The following is a 17,347-nucleotide window of genomic DNA, read 5'->3' as shown; positions in this document are numbered from 1 at the left end:
AGTAATGTATTGTTTAGCCTCCATGTATTTGTATTTTTTACAGTTTTATTTCCTGTAATTGATATCTAGTCTCACAGCGTTTTGGTTGGAATAGATACTTGATACGATTTCAATTTTCTTAAATTTACGAAGCCTTGATTTGTGACCCATGATATGGTCTATCCTGGAGAATGTTCCATGAACGCTTGAGAGGATAATGTATTCTGTTGTTTTTGGATGGAATGTCCTATGAATATCAATTAAGTCCATGTTGTTTAATGTGTCATTTAAAGCTTGTGTTTCCTTATTTATTATCATTTTGGTTGATCTGTCCATTGGTGGAAGTGGGGTGTTAAAGTCCCTTACTCTTATTGTGTTCCTCAATTTCCCCTTTTATGGCTGCTAGCATTTGCCTTATGTATTGAGGTGCTCCTATGTTGGGGGCATAAATATTTACAATTGTTATATCTTCTTCTTGGTTGATCCCTTTATCATTATGTAGTGTCCTTCTTTGTCTCTTGTAATAGTCTTTATTTTAAAGTCTATTTTGTCTGATATGAGTATTGCTACTCCAGCTTTCTTTTGATTTCGTTGGCACGGACTACCTTTTTCCATCCCCTCATTTTCAGTCTGTATACATCCCTAGGTCTGAAGTGCATCTCTTGTAGACAGCATATATATGGGTCTTGTTTTTGTATCCATTCAGCAAGCCTCTGTCTTTTGGTTGGAGGATTTAATCCATTCACACTTAAGGTAATTATTGATATGTATGTTCCTATTACCATTTTAAAAAGTTTTGGGTTTGTTTTTGTAGGTTCTTTTCTTTTCTTGTGTTTCCCACTTAGAGAAGTTCCTTTAGCATTTGTTGTAGAGCTGGTTTGGTGGTGCTGAATTCTCTTAGCTTTTGCTTGTCTATAAAGCTTTTGATTTCTCCATCATATCTGAATGAGATCCTTGCCTGGTAGAGTAATCTTGGTTGTAGGTTCTTCCTTTTCATCACTTTAAATATATCATGCCACTCCCTTGTGGCTTGTAGAGTTTCTGCTGAGAAATCATCTGTTAACCTTATGCGACTTCCCTTGTATGTCATTTGTTGCTTTTAATATTTTTTCTTTGTATTTAATTGTTGATAGTTTGATTAATATGTGTCTTGTCATATTTCTCCTTGGATTTATCCTGTATGGGAATCTGTGCACTTCCTGGACTTGACTGAATATTTCCTTTCCCATATTAGAGAAGTTTTCAACTATAATCTCTTCAACTATTTTCTCAGTCCCTTTCTTTTTCTCTTCTTCTTCTGGGACCCCTATAATTCGAATGTTGGTGTGTTTAATGTTGTCCCAGAGGTCTCTGACACTGTCCTCAATTGTTTTCATTCTTTTTCTTTATTCCACTCTGCAATAGTTATTTCTACTATTTTATCTTCCAGGTCACTTATCCGTTCTTCTGCCTCAGTTATTTTGTTCTTGTTTCCTTCTAGACAACTTTTAATTTCATTTATTGTGTTGTTCATCATTGTTTGCTTGCTCTGTAGTTCTTCTAGGTCCTTGTTAAACATTCCTTGTATTTTCTCCATTCTATTTCCAAGATTTTGGATCATCTTTACTATCATTACTCTGAATTCCTTTTCAGGTAGGCTGCCTACTTCCTCTTCATTTGTTTGGTCTGGTGGTTTTTTTCATTGCTCCTTCATCTGCTGCATATTTCTCTGTCTTCTCATTTTGCTTAACTTACTGTGTTTGGGGTCTACTTTTCGCAGGCTGCAGGTTCGTAGTTCCCGTTGTTTTTGGTGTCTGCCCCCAGTGGGTAAGGTTGGTTCAGTGGGTTGTGTAGGCTTCCTGATGGAAGGGTCTGATGCCTGTGTTCTGGTGGATGAGACTGGGTCTTGTCTTTCTGGTGGGCAGGACCGCATCCAGTGGTGTGTTTTGGGGTGTCTGTGAGCTTAGTATGATTTAAGGTACCCTCTCTGGTAATGGTTGGGGTTGTGTTCCTATCTTGCTAGTTGTTTGGCATGCAGTGTCCAACACTGGAACTTGCTGATCGTTGAGTGGAGCTGGGTATTAACATTGAGATGGAGATCTCTGGATAGCTCTTGCCGATTGATATTATGTGGTGCCGGGAGGTCTCTCGTGGTCCAGTTTCCTGAACTCGGCTCTCCCACATCAGAGGCTCAGGCATGACAGCTGACCAGAGCACCAACACCCTGTAAGCCACATGGCTCAGAAGAAAAGGGAGATAAATAAATAAATAAATAAATAAATAAATAAATAAAGTTATTAAAATAAAAAATTTTTAAAAATTATTAAAATTAAAAAGTACTAAAAACAAAAGAAGAGAGCAACCAAACCAATAAACTAATCCACCAATTATAACAAGTCCTAAAAACTAAACTAAGATAAACATAAAAATCAGAAACTGGTTAGTCACATACAGCAAACCCTGCATCTCCAGTTGCTCCCCAAGTCCACCATCTCAATTTTGGGATGATTTGCTGTCTATTCAGGTATTCCACAGATGCAGTGTACATCAAATTGATTGTGGAGATTTAATCCGCTGCTTCTGAGGCTGCTGGGAGAAAGTTCCCTTTCTCTTCTTTCTTTGCACAGCTCCTGGGTTTCAGCTTTGGACTTGGCGCTGCTCTCCATGTAGGTCGCCCTCTGGCGTCTGTTCTTCATCCAGACAGGAGAGGGTTAAAGCAGCGGCTGATTAGGGGGCTCTGGGTCACTCAAGCTCGGGGGAGACAGGGGTACGGAATGTGGGGCAAGTCTGTTGAGGCAGAGGCCAGAGTGACGTTGCAACAGCCTGAGGCGTGCCATGTGTTCTCCTGGGAAAGTTGTTCCTGGATCCCGGGACCCTGGCAGTGGCGGGCTGCACAGGCTCCAGGGAGGAGAGGGGTGGATAGTGTCCTGTGCTTGCACACAGGATTCTTGGTGGCTGCAGCAGCAGCGTTAGCATTTCATGCCCGTCTCTGGTGTCCATGCTGATAGTTGTGGCTCACTCCCGTCTGTCTCTGGAGCTTGTTTAGGTGGTGCTCTGCCTTCTGTGGGCAGCCAGGGAAGGATTCCCCTCTCCTCACGCACCCCGAAACAGTGGTCTCTTGCGTCTTAGGCAGGTCCAGAGTTTTTCCCGGACCACCTCCTGGCTGGCTGTGGTGCACTAGCCCCCTTCAGGCTGTGTTCACGCAGCCATCCCCAGTCCTCTCCCTGGGATCCGACCTCCGAAACCCGAGCCTCAGCTCCCAGGCCCCGCCCGCCCCGGCGGGTGAGCAGACAAGCCTCTCAGGCTGGTGAGTGCTGGTCGGCACCGATCCTCTGTGCAGGAATCTCTCCACTTTGCCCTCCGCACCCTGTTACTGCGCTCTCCTCCATGGCTCCGAAGCTTCCCCCTCGCCCGCCTCCACCAGTGAAGGGGCTTCCTAGTGTGTGGAAACTATTCCTCCTTCACAGCTTCCTCCCTGAGGTGCAGGTCCCGTCCCTATTCTTTTGTCTTGTTTTTTCTTTTTTTCTTTTACCCTACACAGGTACGTGGGGAGTTTCTTGCCTTTGGGCAAGTCTGAGGTCTTCTGCCAGCATTCAGTAGGTGTTCTGTAGGAGTTGTTCCACATGTAGATGTATTTCTGATGTATTTGTCGGGAGGAAGGTGATCTCCACTTCTTACTCCTCTGCTATCTTGAGGGTCCTCTCCAAGGCATTTTAAATAGACTTGTGTTTTACTTACACTTGTGATTTCTGGCACATATCATAATATGAGTACATCTGTATTTCCCCCTCACACAGGTTCAACAATACAGAGAATGGTCACTCTAGGCTGTTCTGGCCACTACATTGGTTGGGTCATGTGGTCTGTTCATAGGATAGTAGTAGGTAGTTCTGCAAATTTCAAATGAAAACATTAATTAGATCAGTTTGCTGTGTAAATCACTGTTCAAGTCACCCAGGTAAAGCTGCTTGCCTGGCATCTGCCTGACAGCTCTTGAAAGTTTAATATACTGTCAGTGAGACTGTTACATATGACATGCATGGGACTCATTTGCAATTTGGAGTTAATAACACACAGTATCCTTGCCAGAGTCAAGCCTGGCCTTCATCAAATAAAGGATTTTTTATAGGTTTTATTTGAAGTGAAAATTGTACTGTCAGGCTATATCAATAATTACAGTAGATGTATCCTAAGGATTGTGGCTTTAGAATCCCATGAACATTAGTAGTTTGTGGGCTCAGCTGAGTTTCTCTGAGGCACATGGAACTCATTAATGTTGATGTTTCTCCATCATTTAGGTCTGTGATGGGGTTGAACAAGGAACCAGATCTTGTGCATCTCGAGGCCAGAACTGTGGATGGTCGTAAGTAAAGCAACTTTTCCACGACGTTAATAGTAATTAATTTTATCGATCTGCCATGAATCACATCTGTGTTAAAGGAAATCACAGTGGCAATTATCAATCATCTAAGTCGTTTGGACCTGAGGACTTTTTTTTTTTGGTCCTTCGTTACCTAGAGTTGTCTTAATAATTCTCTACAACTCTCATCCAATCAAGGGGTTTTTCTTTGCAGGTGATGAGAAAATTCCAAAATTTCTTATTTTTTAAGTAAACACTTGTTATTATTGCATTATTGCTGCTCTTTTGTTTTGATCTGTTTTGCCAGTTTCCTTATTTTATCAGATATCATCCAGGCAATGCCTCACTCTCTAGTGGGAGATTGACAAAACACTTGGAAAGGGCTTGTAGAAGAGCATCATCCTGTCTGTCCCCCATCGTAAGCAGCAGGAGGCAAAAGTCAGTTGGTGGTTCTGAACATCCCTAGTTAGGTTGGCTACAGTGAAGGACTGTGTTTCCTATGGACATTTTGGCTTTAGCACACGATGGAGAGCAAAGCTGAAGAGCCACAATCCAAACCCATGTCTGCATGACTCACAAGTTCACTCACTGTGTGACCTTGAAAAAGTTACTTAAACTCTTTATGCCTCCATTTCTTCACTGTAAATTAAAGAAGTTAATAATAATGATTCCTATAGTAGCTAATATTTACTAAGCGCTTGCCCTGTACCAAGAATTATGCTAAGGGCTTTCTCTACTTTATCACAATTAATCTTCACTACAATTCATAGGTGGTGGTTCCCATTTTACAGATGAAGAAACCAAGGTATAGAAAGTTTAAGTAATATATTTAAACAACAACAACATGGATTTCCTTCCCTTTCTTTGGTCCTAAGGATCTCCAGGAGGGCTAAGCATTTCAGGGGGTACTACTAGGGGACTACAGGTGAAAGGGAAAAAGGAAAAAGAGAAAAGGGAGAAATGCATAGAAGGAAAATAGATGAGGGGAGAAAACCCAGCTGAAAAGAAAGAGGTCTCAAGTGCAGAGAAAAGGAAGAGAACGGACTCTCCAATTACCACAGTGCCAAGAGGCTGGTTGAAGTTGTTCAGCACTGAGCCAGAGGGTGATAATCTAATTTTTGAGACCTTCCCTGTTTTAAAAATATCCCTCACAATTCACACACTTCATCATCACTGACACTGAGCCTGTCTACTTACCCTCCACTTTTCTGATGCAAAGGCAGATGATACCCATGGTTTACCAGCTCACAGCTCAAAGAAGCTGGTCACCCCTGCCATCCAAACTCTCCAGAAAACACACCTACTCCATTACTATGTGCTCACAGGGAGATATTTTTATCTCCAGAGGTTTCTTTCCCCCTCTGGGGAATGAATATATTCTTTGGCAGCATCAGTGTGGGGATAGATCAGGGTCCAAGCTGACCATCTCCTTTCTCCTTTATAAACTCAGGCAGGGCTCTGATATGTAATGTGCCCAGATTGTACCTGACACAGAATAATCTCAACAGTTTAGAGCTGCTTTCCCACCTCTTTATAAAGTGGGCTGTCTCTGGTGGTGACCAGAGCTGATAATATTATCTTGGATTCCATGGTTCAGTTCTCAGTACACAGTAGCCAGAGCTGTCTTAAGTCAAAAGTTGCCATGCCATGTTTAGAGCTTTGTTTTAGTTCCCATTGCTCTAGTAATAAAGAACACAGTTCTCACCTTTACCTGTAGCTGCAACATAATCTGCCGCCTGCCCATTTCCTCAGCCTCTTCTCACTCTATGCCCTCTTCGGTCATCACCTGCAAGCCTTTGGGTTTGCTTTCAATTCTTAGAAACTACAAAGTTCTATGTCTCCATAACAAGACTCTAATACCTGCTGTTTCCTCTACTTGGAATACCTTTCTTTCTTCCCCCTTCCCTGACCAATTCAGTGTAACGTATTACTGAAGATCATTCAGATTAAGGTTAAGCATCATTCTAATATTTTTAACTTTTTGAAATAATTTTAGGCTCACAAAGAAGTTGCAAAATAATAGTATGGAGTTCCCCTGAACGCTTCCCCCAGCTTCCCCCAATGATAACATCCAAAATAACCATAGAACTATATCAAATCCAGGGAGAGCATCCATTTCTTAAGGAAGTCTTTCTTGAAGTCCTAATCTAAACCAGTTTATTTTGTTTGCTTTCATCCAACTCTATTATTTTTCTTTATTGTATTCGTCTTAGTTTGAAATTACACATTCCATTTGATCATAAGTTTTCCTCTCCACCAGCCTATTAAGTTCTGTGTGTGCAGGAGCCAAGTATACCTTTGCTCAGTATTGCATCTCCAGCACATTCTACAGTGTCTGCATGTAGATGGAGCTTAATAAATATTTACTGAATGAATGAACACATAGTTGACCAATTGTCAGGGTTACCAGCTGGCCACCTAACCTCACTTACCAGGTTGTCTGATAAATTTAGAGCATTGCATCTCAAACTTGAACATGCATACGACCCACCCAGGGATCTTGTTAAAATGTGGATTCTGATTCAGGAAGGGCCCAAGAGTCTGCAGGTGAAGCTGATGCCTCTGGTCTGTGGAACACACTTATAGTAACAAAGTCCCACAGCGAAAGCCTAATGAAAGAGCTTTAGGGTCTGTCTCCCATGACTACACCCCTTGTTTAGAAAGCTCTGGATGGAATTGGTAGCATCCCAGGTTGCTTTTATTTTCAAGCTTTGGGGGATAATGCTGCTTTCTGGCTTGTGGCATTTAATGCACATTACACCATATTCTGAAAACAACAAGGCTGTCGCTTTCCCTGATCGGCACGTTTTCTCTCACCCAACATTATTCCTGTGCACCCTGCAGGCACGGAGGTTGATAATGCCAAACTGTCATCTCAGGCTCAGCTTTCACAAGGCATGAAATATATCAGTTCTAATTTTATTTATTCTATTTTACTTTTCTGCAAAGACAGCATCTTCAGAAACTATCCAAGAGTGAAAATTCAATAAAGGGATTTAATTTGAAAAGTTATCCCTGTCAAAACAAAACATAAAAAAAAAAACACTACCAATTGAAATGAAGGATCTAAGCATAACTCCTGACCTGACTAAATATAAAAAACAATGCGATTTTCTCAGTATCATATTCCCTCTGTGTGTCTGTCTGTCTGTCTGTCTCTCTCCAAGAGAGTCAGTAAACATGGCTTCAGGTCAAAGAAACAGAGGAGGAGGAAGGAAAGAAAGAACACGGAGAGATCAGAGTAGCAAGCCATTAGCAAATATAACTGAGAGTGTATTTATCAAAATCAGACTCCAGGCTGGTCATTTGCTCCAAGAATTCCAGTATCTCTATGTTACCTCTCTCCCCATTCCAGAATTGGGATCCCTCTTTTTTCTCCATCCTTTCATTACTGTTTAGTATATGAAACCCATTGTTTATATTCTAGGTCATACATCTGGTAGGGTGTATGCCAAAATAATATGATTTTTTTTTTTACTTTGTAACAAGTAATTTTTTTCTGATTTTAATGGGTTTAGGAATTTTGTAGATAATGCACTGAGACACGTGACACAGAAAAAAATCCCTCCTTGCTTATTTTGCTTATCGCCATGGTGTGGATGGCAAATGCTTCTGTGGGCTTGTTATTCGAAGTTTAGTTTTAGTGTCATTTCAAATCTCCTTAGATTACATTTTATAATTAATTTCTGTTTCAACTGAAGTCCCCATATTTGAGGGGAGGTGAGCTCTGGAAAGCTTTTGCTCTATGAAGGTCTATGACCTACACAATCATTTCTTGCCAACTGTGCTCTGAAATCTGGATGTTTTCTAGTTAGCAACCATGACAAGGATGTTATTCTTTCTTGTACTACCTCTCTGCCTTGGGAAGCAAGCTGAAGAGAGCAACCTCAATTACAATCAGTCACAAGAAGTATTATTGGAATATTTTTAACCTGTTTATTGGACGTGGCATTTGTTATTGGCCCGTGTTCAACCGAGGACAAATTGACAGGTCCTCATCCAGGAAACAAAGATTTTACTGTTTAAATACCCCGTGTGTGTGTGTATGTGTGAATGTGCACACGCATTGTATGCACCTAATACATTAAAACTGCTACCCAGTACATTATAATAGTAAAAAGGAAACCTACATTCTATTGATTTACCTAATACAGGTACAGGTGTGTGTGTGTGTGTCTGTGTGTGTGTGTGTCTGTCTGTGTGTGTGTGTGTGTGTATGTAATCTATGTAGTTAGAGAGAAAATGTTGACCCAACTCTTGGATTGAAATCTTTGTGAAAAGCTGTATCTTATTTAATCTTGGTTCTATGTACAAAACATAGCTCAGAGCCTGGCACATTCATGTCTGTTGACTTAATAAATATCTGTGTGTGTCACCATTGGGCACGTCTTCTTACAGAAGGGCCTTTAACCATAGGGTGTGTAGAGTCCCTTAGGGGCTAATGGATGAGCATGATAAACTCATGAATCCCTGAAATTGTATGCCAGTATGTGTATGTGATTTAGAGGAAAAGAATATAAATTTTATCAGAATTCTTTGCATGGTAATTACACTTGGGTCTATAGTTTTATATTTATGCTCATCTATATACATCATCTTGTAAGAGAACCTGCAGTACCAAGTTTGAGCTTTTATTGCTTCTCCCTTTTACTTCTGAAATGAGAGACCTGGACAGTGACTGAATTTTTTTCTCTACTTGTAGTGATCCGTGCCAGCACGGACAGGGGACAATTACTGGACTCCATGTCTATTTGCTTGAGTAACTAACCTTGTAACAACTTGCCACAGGACTAGTCTCTTTCATTGGGGAAAAACAACCTTGGCCCTTTAACCAGCTATGAAAAAGACTGCCCCCAAACTCTTTGTGAAACGAAACTCAAACCAGCATTTTATAAGCTGAGATAAAAATCAAAGGAAAATCACAACGTTGTATAGCCACCATCTCACTAATTCTTGTTGTGGGTAAGAACTGGACATCTCATTTCGGCTTTTCACTTTCCACCCCTCCAATCGAATTTCCTTATTGAACGGCATGCATATCAACATCTGGATAAGGCAAACACTGCTGAGTTACTGCGGGAAGGTGATAGAGACCTCAGTTCTCATCAGTCCCCAGTATATTAGCAATGAAATGGTTTGAGTTTACACTATAAGCATTAATTACTTTTATACCAACAGAAGTAGCAACGATGACAATAAAAAGATAAGTAGTATTCCAGTGTATCAAGGGAAAAGTAGATCCACTTCCTGACCTTCATTCTCATTCCCCAAAGTTGGTAATTTTATTTATTTTTTAAAAAATATTTATTTATTTATTTATTTTGGCTGCGCCAGGTCTTAGTTGCGGCATGCGGGATCTTTACTTGCAGCATGCGGACTCTTAGTTGTGGCACGCATGCGGGATCTAGTTCCCTGACCAGGGATCGAACCCAGGCCCCCTGCATTGGGAGCATGGCGTCTTACCCCCTGGACCACCAGGGAAGTCCCCAAAGTTGGTATTTTTAAAAAAATGTCTTCTATATTATTCCAGAAATTGTTTAGGCTTCTACAGATAAATACGTATGTGTGTACACATACATACACACTCACAAATGTTCATGTTGTAAAACTGTTATGCCAGATTCAGTATGGGTGAATGCAATAGCAAGTTAAAAATCTGTCTTTATCAGTATATATAAATTTAGCCACTTCATGGCTAATCACTACATAGGAACCCCATTATACAGCCAACTATAATTTTGTTAATCACCATCTCATTAATAGATATATAGATGTTTGGCTATTTCAAAGAGTGTTGATACATACATGTAGGCACATATTACTTATTTGGTTAGTAAGCATTCAGACGTGTTTAGGGAGCAAGCACCGCTCAAAGAAAAATTTCTGACAGGAAATCCCTGGGATTTCCCTGGGAAATCCAAGAGTGTGTACATTTTTAATTTTTATAGGCATTGTCACATTTCCCTCTGAAATAGATGCATCATTGCATACTCTCTAAATATGAGAATGCCTATGTTTACGTACCCTCAATAGTCCAGGTTGTTATGAAAATTTTTTTAAACATAGCCTGTCTGATGAGCAAAAATGTGGCATATCCTTATTGTTTTAATTTGTATTTATTTACTTAGGAGTGAGGTTAAGAATTTGTATTTATTTTTCTTGGTTATTTGTATTTCCTCTTCAATGACCCTTCAAAAGCTATCAAATCTCTTTAACGTTCTAGAGAAGAATGTTATGCCTTATTTGCATTTTTATGCAAATCTAAAAAATATCAAACTTGCCACTCCAGCTCTAGTACACCAATTGGCATTATTAGACCCCATGTTTCATAGCCTTCTTTTACCTTCTTTTTCAATCAGTTAACATAGTAACCATTTCTAGGGTGGAGCCCGGGAAGAGGTTAGAAGTTTCCACTTCTGGTCAGTTTCAGATTCTGATAGCTCCCCACCACTGAAGCCGAATCTGGCCTCTGTACCCCAACACCGAATTAAATCTTGGAGACAGAGTTTTGGGTGAGGTAGAAAAGAATAGTTTTATTGCTTTGCCAGGCAAAAGGGGCCACAGCAGGCTAATGCCCTCAGAACTGTGTGTCCCGACCTGGAGGGGGTAGTGAGGAGTTGTATAGCAATGGTTCAAAGAGGGTGTGATCAGCTCATGGACATTCTTCTGATTGGTTGGTGGGAAGGTAAGTGGGAATTAGCATCATCAACCTTCTGGTTCCAGCAGGTCTGGGGTCTACATGCTTGTGGGCAGCATACCATTAACTTCTCCCACCTGGTGGGGATTTCAGTATCTGCAGAACAGCTCAAAGATACTGTTATGTATATCCCCTGAGGGGGAAACCAGGACCCTGCCCCAAGGCTGCACTATTGTTTCTTGACTGGTCCTTCCTTGTCTCTGCATCCCCTCCCTTCCCTAATTAGCAACCATTTGAACCTGCCTGTTGGAACGCAGGGAAGGCCTTGGGAAGGCCTTGGAGGCTGAATGAAGCCTATTTCCTGTAATCAAGAAATGGGGCCACAGAAAGGCTTTTGTGTCCAGGAGCCCCACAGGGTCCTGCTTGGTTTCTTCACTTCCCAACACATTTACCAAATGCCTTCTCACCTCTCCTCTCCTATCCCTAAATCAAGCTTCCAGACTTAGAGAGTCCAGTGGCACCTACTGATCTTGGAGAGGCAGCAGTGAGTGGTGATTTGAAGCAAGATCTTAATTCCCTGCCCAGGAATTGAACCTGGGTAGCTTGGATGAAAACCAGGAATCCTAACCACCACACCCCCTGGCTCTTGCCCCCAGTGAAAAATGCATTTCTCACAGAGGCAAAAACTGTAAAAACATGTACAAAGTTTATTATTAGAGACATAGCACAACAAGTGCGAGAGCACACAGAGAAACAGTTTGTTAAGACAGAAGCTAGGCAGAGATGCACAGCCAGAGAAGGGTGTGGGCATCCTGAATGAGGAGCACAGTAAAGAGGTGATTTAAGTCACTTATTAGGACAGTCCTTCTGGGTCTTTGTTTACCTTTGGCCAATTATCTTGTTTCTGTTTTCACACCTGACTGGTCCTAGGACGCTCCCCAACATGCATGTGCAACTATTTGCTAAGATGGATCCCACCACAGAGGCCTGTGGGTGCATGTCCACACACATTATGGGGTGATGCCCCCTCCCTTTTTGACCCCCAAGGAGCCTTCCTGCACATGGGCAGATAGGGAAGTTTTCCTTGACCTTAGGAGTGGTCATCTTATCTCTTTACTTCAGCAGAGCTCAGCTTCTGCCACTAGCTTTGTCCTTGGAGTGTCTGGGTGAGAACAAAGCTTCAGTTTTACTCCACTTGACAAACACCAGCTGTCCAGCACAGGGGCCCATCTATCTCCTACCTCAAATTCCCCCTGAGAGACATGAACCCCAAGAAATCTTTACTGGGAGCATGAGGGACGATGGTCTGTCTTCTGTCGCTTCTTCAGGCTGGGAAGGGACTCACAGACCATATCTGGTTGGGGTCATGGAGCTCTCGCCCTGTCTCATTAAGGGGCCCCAGGGTGACTTATGCTGTTATTCTGGCAGGATCTGTTCTGAGGAGTGGCTGAAATCTCTGCATCACCATTATCCTGATGTGAAGCTGTTGCAATCTGAAAGAGACAAACTTAACAAGTTTGCGAACATTGTAAATATCAGTAAAAGAATTTTTGTAAGGAGTGTCCAAAGCAGGAGTAAGAACCAAGTTATATTTGGTAACAATTTTTGATCCTGGTCCAGATAGAGTCAGAGCTTGGGTTACCCTGTCCAAAGGAATGGAGCCATTTGGGGTGGTCATATATATTTTTTGATGTCTCTTTTTATTAGCCTAGTGTTATTGATGTAGGTATAACAGATTCAGAAGTAGTTGAAGGAGTGACAACCTGAACATTAATAGACAAAGTAGATCTTTTTTTTTTTTTTTTTCAGGAATATAAGCCTGAATCCCAGTCTAGACCTGGCACTTTGAGGAGACCTGTAGTCAAGTAGCCAGTTGTCTAGTTTTATCCAAGTAGGTTTTAGCCTTTGATGTGGTATTAACACGTAAACCAAAGCAGTTGTCACTGTTGATGATTGTAGTGTTTTTCTAGGTATGAGGAAGGTGAGAATTTGGGCTCATAAAAGTCCTTACCTGAAAATATCTAACTATCTGAAGGCCTGTTTTGTCAGTTTTTTTCCCAGAGCACACAATGCCTCATGCCTGATCTCCACCCTGAGCTCCTTTTCAGGGGGTATTGAAGGTCAGCAGCTGCAGCAGCTCCAGATTTAATATTTGTAGAGGCAGACAGCAAGTGCCAGTTTCCCGTCGGCAGGGCCCCTTCGTGGTCATAAATTTGACCATGGTTGGGGGGCATTTTATGACTATTTTCTCCCACAGCGCTAGGAATGCTCAGTGTACCATTACTGGACTAGGCCTTGTGAGTAGCCAAAAGTCTTTGGACCGCCTGCTTTACTAGTCTCTTATGATCTAGGAAAATGTTCCCTCTTGTTGCTTCTTCCTGTATTTACAGTTTCACTTTTATAATCATTGATCTCATATGGGACTATATACCATCATTTTATCAGAGGCTCAGTCACACATTTGGTAATGTAAGAAACAACAATTTTGTAAAACAGGCAAAAATAGAAATAATGTAGCTAGCAGTGTTAGTAAGGTCCTAAGTAAGAATTTAAGAAATTTTCATTAGGTACAGCCTAGTGCATCCCCAGCTTGTCTGGCTTAGTCTATTTTTTACCAGTCCTTATCTTTAAGGGAAATTGTATACATTGGCATTGTCCATAAGGCATTTAGCCCAATTTCCTAATGTTACCAGGCTCCTTATCCTTAGCATGGTCTAATTGTTTCTTTAAACTTGAATGATTATAGCCTGGTATTAATCTCCTGGTTGTAGATCATGGAGCATCTGATCTTTATCCAAAGATTGATTACAAAGTTAGGCTTCAGAAACAAACTTAGAGTGTCCCTTTAATAACTCAATTAGAACTTGTAACAGTATAACATAACAGCAAGGACCTATCTGGGAAGTGAGTCTTAGTAAACACAGAACTTAACTAATGAAACTAGGATAATATTTAGTGAAACATAATTTTTTAAAATTACCCCCATTTTTATTAAACACAGCCAAGGGCTTCCCTGGTGGTGCAGTGGTTAAGAATCTGCCTGCCAATGCAGGGGACATGGGTTCGAGCCCTCGTCTGGGAAGAGCACATATGTCTTCCCATAGGGCTGACTGTTTAATCTACAGCTATTGTTGACCCATTTTAAATTCCCTGATTTAGGAGTACACCGTTGCCATGCTACAAGTGCATCAAGGTGGCAAAAGTCTGACAATGGGGGGTTAATCTCGTAGAAGCAGAATGAACTTTATCTACATGTGCCATAATCTTCACAGATCATTGTGAAATAATACTTATTTACTTAACCAAAGTAACAAAAGATTTCAAAAGCAAATATAAATCACTTAAAGGCAAAGAAATTCACACAGTCTGTTATCAAAAGAAGCATTTCTCTTAATATAGAGACAGAACCAAATTTCAGTCTGGTACCAGCTTACTGTTAATAGCAAAATTTATTTACCTAATTAATTTCAATTTAGTCTTAATCAGTCTTAGCGTACCAAATTTTTTTTCATAGTTCCTTTTCCACAAAACTTTTATCACTTTCTGGATCCATATTATCAATAACTTACCCATTTTTTTTTCATCTATAAACAACTAACTGTAGGACAAATTTATTATCATCATTTTCCCCAACAAAAATATCTCCAGTCTTTATATCTTCTCTGGCCAACAACATATATCCTACTTTCTTTACACACTGAAATGCTTCTCTTGTCACTTCGGTAGCTTTGATTACATATTATAATTTTTAACCCTTAAAAAACCTTAACCTCTAGTGAAAACCAAGAAGAAACCAGGTGTGAACTGTTTGTCATACTGGCGTTTTCTGATTAGCAAACTCAAGATCACATTCCATAACCTCTAAAAACATGTATTTTTCCAAAGCACATTTTTTTTTCTCAATGTGGTACAAGGCGTGTGTCACATAAACCCAAACATCTTTAGTTTCTGTCTTGTATTTAGAATTGTTTGATTTGTGAGCACTTACTTTTCTTTTTTAAGCCAGTTAAATAGAGCTCATTTACAAATTAACCTCAGCAATATTATGCAAAGACAAAGACACATACTGAGACATACATATATCCAGAGATCTCGTAGTTTCCCGCTTGAGGCTTAAATTGTCTCTTTGCCTCTTTTTATTTTTCTTTTTTGACTTGAAGTTTCACTAATCAACCCAAGGCCGAAGTCTCAGGCAAAGTGGGCTGTGTTTGTTTCCCAAGGACACGATAAGAGTTAACCTCAAGCTTTCTCCTAGGCATATTTTTATTCTCTCAGGGTCAGAATTTTGAAAATAAACCAAAAAGTATTTTAACAAGCTAGATTTCTCTAATTGCACATGCAAAAAGAACCGGTTTTACAATTTCGAAAAAAGCTTTATTTTAACCAATTTTCTCCAGAGTCTAAAGAATATTGTGGCCATATTGTCAAAAAGAGAAATCATCTTTCCTTTCTGTAGTCATAGTTTCATAGCTAAAATGTGACCAAATAGTGCTAAAACTGGCCCTAATAACAGGGTCAGACTGGCTGATAAAATGTTGTCCAAGCAGGGACTGTTTCTCTGGGGAGGTGGGGTCTTAGTTTGATCAGAAGAATCTGGAGGAGTAAGGAAACTTGCAAGAGTGGGGGAAGCTTGGTTCCCCCATGAGAGCTGGGAGAAGTTAGAAGGGGCTCATTTAGAATGTTAGGAGAGATTTTCTGTTTCCTCAGGCTTTTGATCATGGAGCCACATAGAGCAGGATTATGATAAAAGGCCATGAAAACTTGAACATAGGGAACCTTAGTCCATTTTCCCATCCTGTGGCAATAAAGATCCAATTGCAAGATACCCATTTTCAGGCCATTTTCCATCCCCCAATTTATATAAAGGCCAGGCACTCTTACAGTAAAATTTAAGTTTCCAGTTCTTAAGGATATACTCCAGAGGTGTTTCTTCTGGCTTAGAAAGGGATCCTCCCATGTTGAGTAACCTGCAAGTGAGAATAGAGAGTGATCCTAGAAATGTAATCCAACGTTCTAGATACATTTAGGAGGCACCTGAAGGGACTTCAGAGCATCCTCTGAATTCCCTTTGACCTTATTGCTTGATGGGGTTTTGAGCGTCCTCTACTCCCCCACCGATTTCTAACCAGACGTCTCCAGTTGTTCTTGGTACCGTGCGCACAGTGTCCTCCTTTCATACCTGGAGAGGACATTCAGACCAGTGCAGAACGGTTGCCAGGTTTTTCCTTGAGCTTTATAGGCAACAGATAAAGCCTGGGATGCCGGCTGCTTGCAAGTGGCCAGCCCAATAAGTAGTCCTTGGGCTGCCAAGGCCTGGAGTGAAGGGGGAACTCCTGGAGGAATGGAGTTGGCCACAGTGGAAAATGCCACGGGGTCAGGACCTGTGAATTTTACCTGACACTGACAACAGTGGGCTGGGCAGCAGAGAGGGTGCCCTTAGTCCTTCCTGGTGTTAAAGTATCAGGTAAAAAGAAACCTTGCTGTGCAAGTAATGCTGGAAAGAAAATCACAGAAGCATGGGAGAGAGAGTGAAAGTCAGGAGTCTCCAGCCAGCAGTTTGGGCGCAAGCTCTACTTTACCTTGAGCTCCCAGGCTTTGGCACCACTACCACGTTGTCTTTCTAGCAGTGTCCTTCTGACCCCATTTTTCATATTGCAAAAGTCTCTTAATTTCAAAGACTATTGATTTCAATTTGACCTCTCTGATTTAGCAGCCTAAAGACGACCCTGAAAACCAACCAGAAAGGCATAAGATAAGATAACAGGAGCCTCCCCACACAGCAATGAAAAACCCGACAGTGACAGTGCAGTAACAGGCTCAGCTGGGCAGCTTTCAAATTAGGTCCTTTGTATCCATTATGTGCTACTACTTCCCCTGCCTCCTGTGTGCTCACGCATCTGTGAGGAGGTCTGTGTCCTTACCTCCCATCCCGAGGGGGAGAACACAGAGGTGCACGAGAGAAATTTGTCATCTCCAGATCTTTCGTGTGTGTGTGTTCTGAGAAAACTTTACTAATGGACCCTGAAGTTTGAATTTCACATAATTTTCACAGGTTGTGAAATGTTACCCTTCTTAGGATTTTTTTCAACCATTTAAAAATGTGAAAGCCATTCATAGTTCATGGGTCACACAGAAACAGATGACAGGCTGGGTTTGGATGGACCAGAGTTTGTGTCAACCTCTGAATTACATTGTTGAAAACAGTTGAAGCCCACAGTACCTCTTCCCAAATTGCATCTTCCGATTACCCCCACTAACCAGTCTTCTGAAATGGGTGTCAGTCATTCCTATTCATACCATTACCTTCTATTGTTTGTGTCTGTATCCCTAAACAGTATAAAATATTGATTTGCATATATATATATATATATATATATATATATTTTTTTTTT

At 41.0% G+C, this 17,347-nt stretch overlaps 1 protein-coding gene across 4 annotated transcripts in view; it reads left to right on the top strand.

Moving 5' to 3' along the window:
• Positions 1-17,347, top strand: part of SORCS1 (sortilin related VPS10 domain containing receptor 1) — a 587,212-nt gene that overhangs the window by 414,609 nt on the left and 155,256 nt on the right. For all 4 annotated transcript variants that reach the window (XM_055081262.1, XM_024121364.1, XM_024121365.1 and 1 more), the window contains exon 6: positions 4,257-4,321. In XM_055081262.1, coding sequence (XP_054937237.1) covers positions 4,257-4,321 — 65 coding nt within the window. The remainder of the gene's footprint in view (positions 1-4,256; positions 4,322-17,347) is intronic.

The sequence above is a fragment of the Physeter macrocephalus genome, chromosome 20 (genome assembly GCF_002837175.3).
Source record: "Physeter macrocephalus isolate SW-GA chromosome 20, ASM283717v5, whole genome shotgun sequence".
NCBI classification, from domain to species: Eukaryota; Metazoa; Chordata; class Mammalia; order Artiodactyla; family Physeteridae; genus Physeter; species Physeter macrocephalus.
Note: the sequence above shows the minus strand (reverse complement) of the source record. Positions and strands in the feature narration are given on the sequence as shown.